Source organism: Molossus molossus, unplaced genomic scaffold (genome assembly GCF_014108415.1).
Source record: "Molossus molossus isolate mMolMol1 unplaced genomic scaffold, mMolMol1.p scaffold_m16_p_11, whole genome shotgun sequence".
In the NCBI taxonomy this organism is placed as follows: domain Eukaryota; kingdom Metazoa; phylum Chordata; class Mammalia; order Chiroptera; family Molossidae; genus Molossus; species Molossus molossus.
Window position 1 is genome coordinate 99,250,687 of NW_023425346.1, and position 14,780 is coordinate 99,265,466.

The 14,780-nt window shown below is 49.1% G+C and overlaps 1 protein-coding gene across 1 annotated transcript in view; it reads right to left on the reverse strand.

Moving 5' to 3' along the window:
* Nucleotides 1-3,639, reverse strand: part of PID1 (phosphotyrosine interaction domain containing 1) — a 204,221-nt gene extending 200,582 nt beyond the window's left edge. The window contains exon 1 of the mRNA XM_036254355.1: nt 3,392-3,639. Coding sequence (XP_036110248.1) covers nt 3,392-3,421 — 30 coding nt within the window. The 5' untranslated portion in view covers nt 3,422-3,639. The remainder of the gene's footprint in view (nt 1-3,391) is intronic.
* Between the last annotated feature and the right edge of the window lie 11,141 nt (nt 3,640-14,780).

Below are 14,780 nucleotides of genomic sequence, written 5' to 3' on the forward strand. Positions count from 1 at the left end.
ATGAAATGGGAAGCTTCATGGCACGCTTCACTGCCCACAGACGTCACAGCTAGAATCTGCTAGAACGTATTCCCCTACTTTCTTACTGTCCCTTCCCACTCCGTCCTGGTGATGGCCACGCCACAGGCAGGGATGCGTTGGCCTCCTTTGTTTCTTATGCACGTCCCTCACATCTAGGTAAGTCCACACTGCATGAATGAGCCTGTCACATCTCAGGGACCCGCCCAGCCCAATAATCAAAACATTCAGGATATGCATGCAAACTGGAAGTTTTGAGGGCAGAGGAGTCTCATCTCTCCCTACAACAGAAACTACGCTGAGCCTTTTCCTGCTGAAAAGCGCCCTTTACTTCTCCGAGAAGTGCCTGTTTCAAGGGTCTTTTTAAAAACGTGTCCCTTTCCCCAGTCCTTCCAAGAACGGAAGGCTGCTGCTCAGAGGAAAAGGTGAGAGGGGAGAATTCAGATCTCTTCGTTTTCCAAGTCGAGACAGTCATTGACACCCTCCCGTCCCTGGTGATCCTGCTCCGTTTCGGGCAGAAGCTCCCAGCGAGAACTCCAGTGGGATGCGAAGTTTTAACATTCAGGGGAGCAGATGAACTTGCCGCGGTGTGTGTGCCTGAATGAGAAATCACCCAGCTCGAACCTGCTAGGCCCACTGGTCTCTTCGCCTGTGCTGGATTTGGGTCAAACAGCACAACCGCAAATCAGAAAATATCAGCATTGTTTTGTTTGGCAAAAAAAAAAAGTGGGCATTGCTAATGACAGTCCAACCAGAGCAAAGAGGCCATCTGCCCGACTGCAATGAAAGGGTGACTGTCTCGCCCCAGCAAGTTCTGCCCACTCCCAGGGCCACAGACCCTTTGAATGGGCCTCCTCGAACAGGAGCGAATAAAATCAGCCAAGGAATCTGTTGTTCTGTGCTTCCCGTGCCTCTTTGTTTCTAGGTATCTGCACAATCAATTGGCTCCTTCACAGGAAGCTCGGGGAGAGCATCCCTGGAGCATTTTCTTTATCCCAGCGCATCTAAATTAGAATGTTTGCATTAAACATTAATGAAAAAAAATTAATGAGGTTCCGCGGGAAGGTCAAACAGATTTGTATGAGAAGGGTGGGGCTTTGTGCAAGGGTGGGACTCGTCATTTATTTCCCCGTGGCCACAGGACCTGGGCAAGCTGACTCACCCCCTTCACGGAGGGGAGGGAAACTGACATCCCCATAGGGTGGTACCTTGAGGGCAAAAACGGGAAGAAAAAAAATCCCAGAGACCACGACAAAGATAACCACAAGGAATGTAAATAAAATATTATTACAAGAGGCTCACTCACCACCTCACACTCAGCAGCTCCCTCCCCCAGAGCAAAAAGTAAAAACATACAAAGTGCGCGTGTGTTTTAAAGAAGTGTTGAGCTGCTCTTTGGGAAGAAGCCATGAATCTGAAGACTTTTTTTCTCCATTTGGCTCACTTGGATCATCACAAGGCTGGAGACGAACGTTTAAAAGAGCACCGGGCTGTTTACCCATTTAAATTTGGGGAGCATGCGGTTGAGCCCCACATTGATAAGTATCTTCCAACAGTGACTTGATGTCAGTCAGTGATAAGCCACGATTACTCCAGCTTTCGAAAGCCAACACTGGGCCCTCTCAACAGGACATCTCAAAATGAACTAAATGCACCACAAGCATAAGCTATAATAAACCAGACTCGTGCCAAATGTCCGTGTGTACATTTCACAGGAGAGCCAGCAGGACCTGCCTAGTAAGGATCGATCGTCAGGTGGAATGCAAGCCAGAGCCCTCCCCTGCCAAGGGTCACGGGCTCTGGAGCACACAGGAGTCCCTAAAGGAGACAGGCCAGAAGACATCACCTCAAGGGACAAAATCCACAAACTCTGCCAAGGCACTGACCACTATGCAATAAGAGCCGCCTTACAGAACTGTGGGCTGAGCTCTCCAAGGATGTCCAAGAGCTACCCATGTCACAGGATGGGGAACCCTTCAGCCCCCACCCCCAATCACCCTCTCTTTCAGAACAGAAGCCATGCCCCAAACTGAGTAATTGAAAGTCACAATTGGTGACCGACCGGTGCTACTGCCGAAATACATTGACATCACCTTTGGCCAACCATCAAAGCCCAATGTTGACATTCTCTTACTAAGTCAAGGAGGGGTTAGAGGCTGGCCACGCTCCACCCCATTTCCAAGGCTAAAGGTCCCTTCTCTTGATCAGTCTGTCTGAGACCCTGGGGCATTGGCCTGATGGCTCTGGTTCCGTCCAGGCCAGGCGGGCACACTTCCCACATGTCTCTGGCCCAGGGAGGCGTGGACAGGGCTGTGGGGCCTCGGCTTCTACTAACCACAGTGGCTGAAGCAGGTGAATCCTGGGTATGAGGACGCACAGATTAGCCTCTCGCAGCAGCTGAGCCTTCCAGAGCTTTGCATTTTCATTGAGAAACCTTCCAAGCCAGCCAGGGCGCCCGGCCTTCAACGTCCTGACTCCTCAGACACACTGGGCCTCCAACAGCGCTATATCTTACCACTTAAACACTTCTTCAAACTTTACTATGGAACAATGTGGCTCGGAGCCTGCCAAAAGTTTCACTGCAGGACTCGGTGGATTTTATCTGGCAGAGCAGCTGCCCTCCCTCCCGAGAATATCTGTGGGCAAAAGGAAGTCATCGGACCTCAAGTCGGGGCCATTCCAGGGTCCCCTCTTAAAACTCAACTCTTTCCCACTTTGACCCCTCTCCAGCTCCAGAGCTTCAGAATCTAAATGAAAGGGATTTCAGTGGAGAGCTGTGAAAACTTCTGATGGGATGACCTGGGACATAATTATTTCTGGCAGAATTTAACTTTTGATTTTTAAATATCTGGGGGAACGGAGGTTCAGGAGAGAGAAAGGGAGGGCGCCAACGAATGGAGGGGAGGGGGAATAAGTAGCATACCATGACCAAGCCAAACCAAGCTTGATAGGTCCAAATTATATTGGCAAATGGATGCTTTTGCAAATCATTTATTCTGTCTTTCCTGGAGACAAAAAGAAGAAAAATCTGGATGCAAAAACCGTAACCCCAGACCAGTAAAATTGTGTCAATGGAATGCAATCTTAAATTGCTGGTCAGAAAGTCCCACCTTATTTATTCCAAGGCACACACAAGCACCCTCCAAGCCGAAAGTTGTGACGCCGGAAGCGATTCGTTCCTGAATTTATCACCCCCTAGCCCCTGCCCGGCGCCTGGCGCTGGGTTAAGCCGACAACATCATGTTCCTGTCTGTGCGTCTTACACGATCGTTCTGGGCAAATCCCTGCAAGTGGGCAAAGGCGCCAGCTCGTCTCCTCTGGCCCAGGCACCTCCTCCTCCAGGCTGGCCCCCGGCTGCCTGGATGCCCCTTACCTGCAGGCGCTCGGTGGCCGGCTGCCACATCTTCCAAGCAGCAGGGTTTGGCAGAGGAGACGCTGGCGAGACTGGGGGATGCGCCTGGGGGCGAGGGGCTGCGGTCCCGCTTTACATCTGGGGTCGGTGTCCCCGGGATGTGCGTCCGGGAGCCAGTCCCCGCCGCCGGGTGGGCGAAGGGAGCTGCTGCGAGCAGGAGGAGGCAGCGCCGCGCTCAGCTGCCGGCAACTTGTGGGCACGGCGGCGGCTGTCCTGGCGCAGCTGCGAGAAGACTGCGCAGCTCCGCCCGGGCCCCGAGCGCACGGCGGCGGCGGCGGAGACCGCTCCCTCCCCCTCCTCCCCCGCCGCCGCCTCCAGACCTGCGCGCTCTGAGCATGCCCGGGCCGGCGCCCGCCACAGCCAGCACCCCGGCCGCGCGGTGGCCCCCAGACCCCAGCGAGGGGAGAGTGGGGGAGCCGGAGCTGGCCGCCCTGCTCCCCGCAGGAACCCCGCCTGGGTTGGGTCTGCGAGAGGGGACAGACAGGCGGGGGAGTGAAGGGTTGGAGAGAGGGGCTTTCTGGAGAAAGAAACCATAGCCCCTTGGGGCCCCAAGCTTCCTGGGGACAGGGTCTCTGAATCGCCTGTGCTGGGCAGCAAACTCCCATTCATTCTTTCCTCTGGAGTTAAATGATCACCTATTACTCTCCAGTCCCTAAGCTGGGGCCTGAGGATAGAGCCGCACAGAATAGAATATAAGACAGTGTTCCTCCTCTCCCGAACTTCTATTCTAGTTGGGGAGAGAGTCCACCACCCACCGGAGAAAATATGTGAACAAGTGTTAGGTCAGGTGGTGATTAATGTTGGAAAGAAAATAAGTCAGAGCTTTTCACGTGGGAGCCCCTGGGTTGTTTGCAGTAAGATCAGAAAGATGTAGTGAGGTGCTGGCTGAAGACTGGGGCACCTATAGCTGGATGAGCAGGACGACCCAAGATCCTCCCTCCTTCGTCCCTGAGATCTGCCAGGTGCCACAGGAGGCTCTGGGGACCCAGAGGAGATAAGCCATGGGCCACCCTGAGCTCCCAGCAAAGAGGCCCCAGCTGCCCTCCTCCCCAAATAACCACCTTTCCTAAAATGGCCTGGCTCTTCACATCCTCTTGACAACGGAGCAAGATAAGTATTCCTATGCCCATCTTTAGGCAGAAGGAGTCGGGCTTGTGGAGATGAGGTCACTGTCCAGGGCACACGGAGTGGTTTAGAGTGCACACTCGGATGGATGGCTTCGAGGCCAGCTCTCGCCACACAGCTCTAATGTTCTGACCGGGGAAACACCTGGGAAAGAGCAGCCCCTTGGGGCTGTGGGAGGAGAAACGTGGCAGGATGGGTTGCCAGCTGCCTCTGGACGGCTGGCCAGGTGTGGGGGAAGACGGCGGGACACAAGAACTGGAGAGGGGAGGGGAAATGCGTTGCATGGGGGTCTCAAGGATCTGGGGAGGTGGGCCCTGAGCTTCAGGGCAGCAGGCAAAGGGCCCTGGGGGCACACCTGTGCTCTGTCAAAATTAACATCCCATGTCCAGAAGGCTCTGTGCGTTATCGTGAATAAGCGAAGTCATATCAGAACATCCCGGAACCCAGCGGTCAGCTCATTGCATCCTCCCAGCAGCCATCTCAGGGACAGAAACCCAAGTCTCCCAAGGCTTGTGCAACACAAGTTCCTTGGAGTCGCCCAGGAGTCACCAGTAGTGCTTCCGGTCCAGGCGCCCCGCCCCCAGAGCGCTTCTTTCCAGGGCCCCAGGCAGCTCCCTCCAGAGCACACAGCTGTTGGCTGGTGCCACCCACCCAGGAAGGGCAGGACCTGGGTGGTCTAGGAGCCTCTAGCAAAGCCACAGAGATGCTTCTGAGAGGCTGGTCTCTGTCTCCCCAGATGGCCACAGGACTGCCCCCTTCACTCAGACCTCTCCACCCCCCCAAACACCCCCAACTCCCCCTCCTGCCTGAGGAGCACGAGGACTCCCTTCTTCCCCAGTCCCTGCCCTTGCTCTGGACCCATCAATAGGTCCCTTGTGATGAGGTGTCCTGCCTGTATGTGGCAGCCCTCCGTGGACATAAAGCTCAGATGTTTCATGTGGTCTCTGTCTTGAGACGATATTTTACTTTTCCTATAACTCATCCTCTCACACCTGAAAACGTGCTGATGAATATAACAGACCTTCCCAGCCTCCTAGTTCTCTTTTATCAAATCCCAAAGCAGAAAGAGATGCCTGCCCTTCATGACGAAAATCTAGAAAATCCAAATGTGCATATTCAGCCACTCAGGAAGCTAAAACAGGCATGTTCGGTTGCCAGGGATGTCTTCAGACTTGAGCTCTGAAATCTTCCTTCGTTACAGATGCCTCCATGGAAAAGTGATTTTTGTTTTAAATAGCAGCGGGATGAGATAGGCCTAAATTCGCATCCCATTAGAGCATTAAATCCTGTCTCCTCACCTCCGAGTGTAGTTAATTGTGATGACTCAGTAGCACAGCTTTTAGTTCAGAGTATGGTGCTATTTAAAAAGTCTTTGGCTCTGTGGAGATTGCTTTCAGTTACCAGTCCCACAGCAAACAGATTTGGTGAAGTAGAGAATGTGTTTAAACTCAAGCAACGCTGCTGTTTCAACTACCTTCATGCCATGAATCAGAAAACTGGGGGAGGGGGTGAGAGTGGAGGTGGAGGCTGGTGGAAGGTGACAAAAGGGATGGGACAACCTCCATCAGTTTTGCTCCCAAGCCTTCCCATTCAGGAGGAACCTGCCATAGAGGGTGAGTGAAATAGAGACATCTACTGGCCAGAGGTAGGACATGCACCCTGATCTCTCCCAGTTCTGTTCTGGGGCATCACCTCCTCCTGTGAGTCTGAAGGTATCGCTTTACAGCATAAACCAATACATCCTGAGCAAAGAAACATTCTCGAAATAAGCAGGAGGTGTTTGGGTGCAATGCATAGAAATGTTCTGCACATAAACACGTGCCTAATTCCATGTCCTTAGTCCCCCATAATTATCTAAATAGGTCTCATCTTAATAAATACTATTTTAAGGAAAAAATGACAAAAAAATAAAAATAAAAAAGAGTGACAAGACCCAGATGAATTATAAAAATTGTGTTTTGTCCAGGGAAAGAATTACAACCATCCCTGGAATTTTTGTAAGCCAGATTAAATCTTGTCTATGACTCTGGGCCCTAAGGTAAGCAGCCTAGTTCTCTAACTCTGGACAAGCCCGGCAGGTGCGGCTCCATGGACTGAGCGAGTCCCTGGACTGAGAAGTCCTGGTTTGATTCCCGGTCAGGGCACATGCCTGGGTTTTGGGCTTCATCCCCAGTAGGGGGCACACAAGAGGCAGCTGGTTGATGTTTCTCACATCGATGTTTCTATCTCTCTCTTCCTTTCTCTCTGAAAAATCAATAAAAATATGTTTTTAAAAGATAAAATAAATAGGTCGCCGTTTTGGTTCCTGGTCAGGACACATGCTCAGATTGCGGGCCCTATCCCCAGCGGGGGGGGGGGGGGTGCAGGAGGCAGCTAATCAATGTTCTCTCTCATCGATGTTTCTATATCTCTCTCCCTCTCACTTCCTTTCTCTCTAAAATCAATAAAGAGAAAAATAAATAAATAAATCAGGATAAAGATGAAGTCAATTATGGTCTAATGTATCAAAGCAACATTAAATAGTATTCAGCTATTAAGGAGGGTAATGATGAAGCTGTGTTGTAGCTGAAAATGCTTTTGGTATAATCACAGATTTTTATATTTATTTATTTATTTATTTATTTATTTATTTATTTATTTATTTTTATCCTCACCCGAGGACATTTTTCCATTTTTTGCACAGACAGAGTGGGAGGGAGAGAGAGGAAGAGAGAGAGAGAGAAACATCAATGTGAAAGGGACACATCGAGTGGCTGCCACCCGCACGACCAACCAGGGCCGGGGACAAACTGCAACCAAGGTACATGCCCTTAGCGGGAACCGAACCCGGGTCTCTCCGGACCACAGGCGGGCGCTCTAACCGCTGAGCCAAACCGGCCAGGGCATAATCACAGATTTTTAAAAGTAGACTAAAATGTGCATACTTTGAATATATGTATAAAATATGTATTCATCTCAATAAATATTGAAAAGCAGCTAGGACAATGGGGGAGAGACTCAGATGGAGTTGCAGCATTTGAATTATCCAGGTGATTGCTTTTGGCAAGTCATTTGCCTTGTGGGACCTCAGATTTCTCGTCTGTAGAAAGGGTGATATTATTTAACACTCAGAATTATTGGGAGCCATGACAGAATGAATGTATGCAACATGCTTGCCACTTAATAGGTGTGCAGAAAACATTAGTTTTCATCTCATAACCTCCTTCCCACTTTTTATTATTGAAATGATCAAAGTCTCACAAAGTGGCTCATGTGTCTCGTGGTTAAGTCATTTCCATTTGGAATATTTGTGGATTTTAACGATCTGCTTTAGTTCCTCAAACAAAAGTGATAAGCCATATTTAAGCTCATTTACCTTTCCAATTTAATCAGATAGCCAGCAAAGTGTATTATGGTTGCATATTTAGCAGAGCAAGCATGGGAAAGACCTTATGGTGTCATTAACCTTATTTCAAAATCACTGAAATAGCTGCAGATGAGCAATATAGAAAAGTCTGAATTCATTAAACCATTTGCATCTTTCTGTAGTAATGGAGCCACTGGCTCATGTCCCTGATAGGTGTTTAGTACGGTATTCACATAACCCTTTTCCTCCCTTAGAAGGAAACTGTCACAGTTCACCTGCAAACTTAGTTAAAGGCAAATGGCACAAGACAGGTGAATGCCTGGGACGCATGTTGCAACTCTCCTATTCAAAACTTCCTCATACCTGCGCCTGTCTTGGAACCGTGGTGGGTTCATTTCAAAGACGGCCACAAACATTCCCCTCTACCGGAAGTCGTGCCCTTGCCTATTTCTTTCATCACGAGATGGAACGTATCTGCACCCTTTGAACCTGTGCTGGACCTTGGTTTGCAAACTGGTCCCCACACACAGAAGGCACGGTTAGACAGAAGAGGCAGACGCTCCAGATTGGTAGGTGGCAGGTGTAATAAACACGGGAACTTATTTATAGACAAGGCTTGTCCTCAGCAACTGCAAAACAAGTAGATCTCTGCACCCATCTACCAGAACCTTAAAAGTTTATAGAAAGGCCTTCATGGGGTTCAGTCTTGCATTCAGTCCAGATGATCTCGACAAGGCTGCATGCTTGCAAACACTCCCATTGTGGAACGATGAGCAAAGTGCACATCCCAAAGACAGGGTGGGGGTGAGGAGACTCCCCTTGCCCTGCCTGGCTCCAGCTACAGGGTCTTAACCATGACCTTCTCCAACAGACATGTGCCTTGCTTTGATCACACCACGTAACACGCATGCCATTGGAGCTTGGGCCACAGAAGACTTACATCTTCTTCTTCCAGGAACCTGAGGTCCTCACAGGAAGAAGCTGGACAAGCCTCCTTGAGTTGAGAACCATGTCAAGGGAGGCCGAGCTGACTGTTAGCACGTGAGTGAGCTTATCTTTGGACACCCAGCTCTGACCGAGTGGTCACAGCCATGCGGACACCCCAGGGGAATCCAGCAGAAGAACCCTTGAGCTGAGACCAGCCCGAATTGCTAACCCACAGAATTGTGAGCAAATAATATGCCTGTTTTTGTTTTTTGTTTTTTGTTTTTTAGTCCCTGAGGTTTGGGGTGGCATGTTGGGTAGGGTAGATACCTGACCCAGAAAACATCACTAAGTAGTACTTTCCCACTAAATCTCACATTCTTCTCAACAGCTCCTGACGACTGATTTGTCGGAGCTGGCACTGAAGTGAAGCCTAACAGTAGAACATAAAGACGTATTTCTCTTTTTTGTTGTTTTATTCTTGCTTCCCACATCTGTCCTGGTCGTAGATTGTGGGCATGCTTCCAAGTCCCGCCGGCTGTTTCCAATGAGTCCTTCTGGAAGGAAGATGGGAAATGGGCCGGCTTCAGGTGTATGATGATCAAGGTCGCTGTTTTCCTACACAATTAGCAATGACAATGAACATGAAGTGTGTCCCCTGTCACAGCTCTTCTCATCCTCTCTGCAACACTATGGAAAGGACATTCTGCCCATCTTTCAGGGGGTAAACACGGCTCCCATTCCAACCAGAGCCCCTTATCACCCTCTACCATAGTCCTGCCTGAAGGGTCCCAGCATGAGCCCAATGCGTTCCCACCGGCGCTGTGAGAAGCCACAGCTTATGGTGTCTTCCCACCCACCTCTACCCTTCTCCATGGTAAACGGTGCTCTGGGCACCACCTTGCCCAAGTTCATGCTCCCTCCCTGGGGGCCGCCCGCTTCCAATGCCTGGTCCATGTGAGGCGGAAAGGCCGCAGTGGGGGACAGCTGTGGGGGCCCCCCACATCCAGGCCTCCTCCTGAGCCAGCCGAAGCCCTGGTGGCAGAGCCTCTCAGTTCACCTTTCTCTCCTTGCCCAAACCCACGTCCCTTCCTTCCTTGCAGACTCTCCAGCGCGGTTGGGAGCCGACCACCACTGGATGGCAGTAGATGGAGTCCTGTCACGAGGCCGTCCTTAGGACCTTCACTGGTGATGAGCGGAGAGGGATGCACAGGGAGGGGCGCGAGCCGATGGGCACAGCGTCTCAGGCACCAGCCGGGCTTAGGGGAAGCAGTCATTAGAAGGATTGTGGAGTCGGATGGCTACGTCTGAGTGCTGCGGCGCAGCGGAGGGAGACAAAGGGATTCGGCTGGGGACTAGAGCGAGGCTGAGAGTCGCCAGGATGCCTCCTTCCCAGCAGGTAAAGAGACTCACATCTTCTGCATTGAAATGGTGGAGAAGGCACAGGATCAGGACCCGGAATTAATTATACGGGGAGTGGAGCTCCAGAGGAGATTGAAGTCTCTGCTCCAGGAAGAGCTATGCCAAGTTGAGGAGCCTGAGGGTTAGGGGTGAGACCCTGAGGAATGGGCCGGGGACACAGATCGATGTCCTTGGAAACTTGAATTCCTAGATGCCGTGACCCCTCTGTACCAGGAGAATTGCTTCTCTCTTTGCTTAGGAAAAATGCATTGAACTCGGCTTTGCAGAATAACTACTGGAATGTAATTGATTTGCATTGAACTCGGCTTTACAGAATAACTACCTGAATGTAATTGATTTCTATTGCATGCAACAAAAGCAGATTCACATTCTTTTTTAAGTGCGCATGAATTTTCCCCCAGATATCCCATAAACCACAACATAAGTCTCTTCAACTTTAAAGGAATTGAAATTATACAGAATATATTCTCTGACCATCACAGAATTAACACGGAGAAATGCCTAGAGATTTTGGAAATTAAATAACATATTGTTCAATAACTCATGCATCAAAGAAGAAATCATCAAGGAAATTTTTAAATATTTTTAGTAAATGATAATAATCATCAGCCTATCAAAATTGTTGCATGTAGCTAAAACAGTCTTTTGAGAAGAATTTATAGTTTTAAATGCTTATATTTAGAAAAGAAGCCTAGAATACCTAAGCTTCTACCTTAAGGATGCAGGGAAAAAGAGTAGAATAATGGGCAATATTCAACATTGCTCTTGGCATATACGATGGCACAACCTCTTCAGAAAGCAGTTTGACAGTTTCTTATAAAGTTGGACATATGCTTTTTATATGACCCAGCAATCCCAGTTCTAGATATACACCCAAGAAAATTGAAAACATATGTCTACACAAAGACTTCTACACAAGTGTTCATAGTAGCTTTACTCATCGCAGGTCAAACTGGAAACAAACCAAATATCAATCCTCAAGTAAATGGTTAAACGCACTGTGGTATATCCTTATAACAGAATACTTTTCAGCAGTGAAAGAGAACCCCCAGTACATACAATGACATGAGTGGATCTTGAAAACATCCTACTGAGCAAAAGAAGCCAGACACAAAAGACTATATTTTATATAATTCCATTTACATCAAAGTTTATATGTATAGAGACAGAAAGAAGATTGGTAGTTTCTTAGTGTTGGGAAGGGGGCAGTAACTGAAATCAAATAGATAGAAGAGCTCTTTCTGGCATGATGGAAACATTCTATTTCTTTATTGTGGGGATGAGTCAAAACTCATCAAACTACACTTAACACACATGCATTGAATTCTATGTAAATTATACCTCGAAAGAGTTTATTTTTTATTTAAGTGATAGCTGTTGCCCAATTATTTATGATTTCATGTGCCAAGAGATTAGCACTCAAGGATAGAATTTAGCCTGCTGCAGAGGTGACGGCCTGCATTATCAGGAGGCTATCGGGCTGCTCGGACACCTGGGAGTGGAGAGAGATACATCTAATACCCACGTGATACACTGGGTTGTCTCTTAGAATTTCTCTGCCCAGGTTTAACAATAAATAAGTAAATGTGGCAGCCACGGCCTAAGACGGACATGGTGATCAGGACTTGAGATCTTCTCCAGTCTGATGGTTTGGGTCATCTCACCAAATAAGCCATTAAGACCAACAGAGTTGTCAGCCCAGGTTGAGTGGAATTTGGACTAGGTAGTAGAATAGATGCCGGTAGCAGTTGGGCTTTAACTCCAGCTTGATCGATGAGGCTGTACTTGGTCCTTCAGGGAAAGAGACTGACCAGAGACCCAGAGGCACTGTTACTGGTGGGGTGCACTTGCCCTCTGAAGGACGAGGAGCTGAGCTCCAAGGGGTGGACTGTGTGGATGCTCTGCACACAGATGCCTCCACATTGCTCCTTTAGCCATGATTGTTGACTGATGACAGCTCAAAACAGTCCCACCCTGGGCTCTGACCTTGGCCAAAGGAAGCCAACTTACCCAAGGTTACATCCCCTCCCCAGGGATAGTCCCCATGTGATGATTAGTTGATGCAGGGTTGCAAAGGCTTGTCCAGGGGTGGGGGGCACCTCTGAAGAACCACCCCAGCTCCAGAGCTCCCTCCAGAAGAGCCAAAGTTCTGTTACATTGCTACTTAGCTTCTTCCTTGGCCCAGTCCTGTTTCTGCCCCTTCCAGGGGTGGCTCCCTAGAGAACTCCCCAAGAAATCTCCTGCACATAAATCTCTGCTCCAGAGGCTGTCTACTAGAGAACCTGACCTAAGGCACAGGTAACCTTGAAGTTATAAAAGGGAAAAATATGTGGATTTAGTGAAATTGATTTCCTCTTGCTCAGACTACGGACGCACTAGCCCTGACTGCTGGGGCAGCACCCCCAGGTCCTTTCCTGGACAACACGCGTGTCTCTCCCTCCCCCCTTCCACACACACCAAACAGCACCCAGGTTCCAATGCAACATCTCACAGAGAATATTTCTGGAAGCTTCCAACACTTTAAATCTTTATGATGATGTGCCCCTAACACTATCTTGCTTTGTGTATTTAAATCTATTTTTGCCATTTAAAAAAAATTGTTTTCCTTTATTGATTTTAGAGAAAGAGGAAGTGAAAGGGAGAGAGATAGAAACATCAATGAGACAGAACATCAACTGACCACCTCCGCATGCCCCCCACTGGGGATAGGACCCACAATCTGAGCATGTGTCCTGGCTGGAAATCAAACTGGCGACCTCTTGATGCATGGTCGATGCTCAACCACTGAGCCACACCAGTCAGACTATTTTTGCCAATTATTTTTATGGCAGAAAACACCTGAGTTATTTAATTATGGTGAAATGTATTTTCCAGGGTTTTTTAAAAATATTTTTTATTAATTTTTTTAAAGAGAAAGGAAGGGAGAGAGAGATAGAAACATTGATGTGAGAGAGAAACATCCATTGGCTGCCCCTGCACGCCCCCTGCTGGGGATCGTGTCCACATCCTGGGCATGTGCTGGGAATCAAACCAGGACACGCTCCACCCACTGAGCCACACCAGCTGGGCCATTTCCAAGGGTTTTAAAGGAAGCAGCAAAGGGCAGAGGCAGCAAGGGGTTGCTGTCCCTACCGATGTTTGGGGGAGGGGGATGGTCACGGGAACATTGTTGAGTCTGTGTACATTCATGTAATTGTGCTACATTCGAATTATAAGAGTACCTTTGTGGTGCTTGCTCTAGAGATGAGCAGAGAATAGTGAGAATGCTGTCCAGTCACACTGAAAGACTGTCCCAGTCCAGGTGCCTCACTCCCGCTGGGCAGGGCACTGGGTGCGCCCGCAGGGAGGGCCTCAGGGAGGGCGGCGACCTGTGAATGCAGAGGGCTGGACAGTACCGCCCTCCTCAGCCGGTGACCAGCATGGACTTCCAGGACATTTGACATGCTTTCAGATTAACTGTGAGGACTTCCTCTTCTTGTAAGCCACAAGAGCAACGAAGCACTCACATCTAAAACGCCATTAGGGGGGAAAAACTTTTTTGTTTTGTTTCTGACTATAAAAAGGAGTTCATGCAGAGTCATATCAGGGAGAACATAAACTCTTCCAACTCATCCACTCAAGCAAAGAAACCCATTTTTAAAATATTTTGGTGTATTTTTTAGGCATTTGGAGAGCTGAAGAGATAGAAAAGTGATTCCTATCAATATTGACATAGTTTAGCGTAGACTGTGTCTGCAGTTTTGAACCCTGGCCCCTCCCAGTGCCGTGGGCTAGGCACGGCAAAGTGCTTTCAGCTGAGCACCCAGAGGGCGCGGCGCAGGCCAACCAGACAGCCGGGCCTCGGGAGGCGCCTGTTGACTCCTGCACCCCCTGTGCCTCCTGGAGCAGAGTTTTAAGGTAGGATAATATTTTCCCAACCCTGCTCTTCCTGTCTCCTCTGAATGTTTCTGTGTTTAGTTCTCGTAGCTGACACTAAAGCCGCACTCGGTGTGGAAAGGGTGAAAAACAAAACTGAGCACAACATCGTGTCTCCACTGGTCTGAAATGTAGCTGCTTCTGGCTGCTGGGGGTTTGGGGGCGGAGGTCAGGGTTTGTTCCCCAGCCCGGTTGTTGAGAGAAGACACACCAAATGAGGGGGTCACTTCCACCACGCTCCTTCTATCTGACCGCTTAGGTTTCTCTACTTCCCCTAACCCAGGGTTTTCAACCCATGGTTCATTGGGTGTGAAATCAGCTTAATGAGTCATGATCAGCACTGTGAACCATTCAAGGGGATGGGGAAGAAGAGCAAGTATCAGAGCATGCCACACATAATAAAGGTAAGTATTATTTCATGAGATATTTGTGTGTGTGCGCGCATGCGTGCATGTGCATGCATGTGTGTCTGCACATGTGTCTCTGCACGTGTTTGTTTGCATGCATGCATGTGTGCGTGCACTGCGTATATGTGTGCGTGTGTGTGCGCTTGCAAGCTTGTGAGTATGTAAAGAATACATCATGATGTAAACTGTATTCTCACCATGTGTTAGGAAA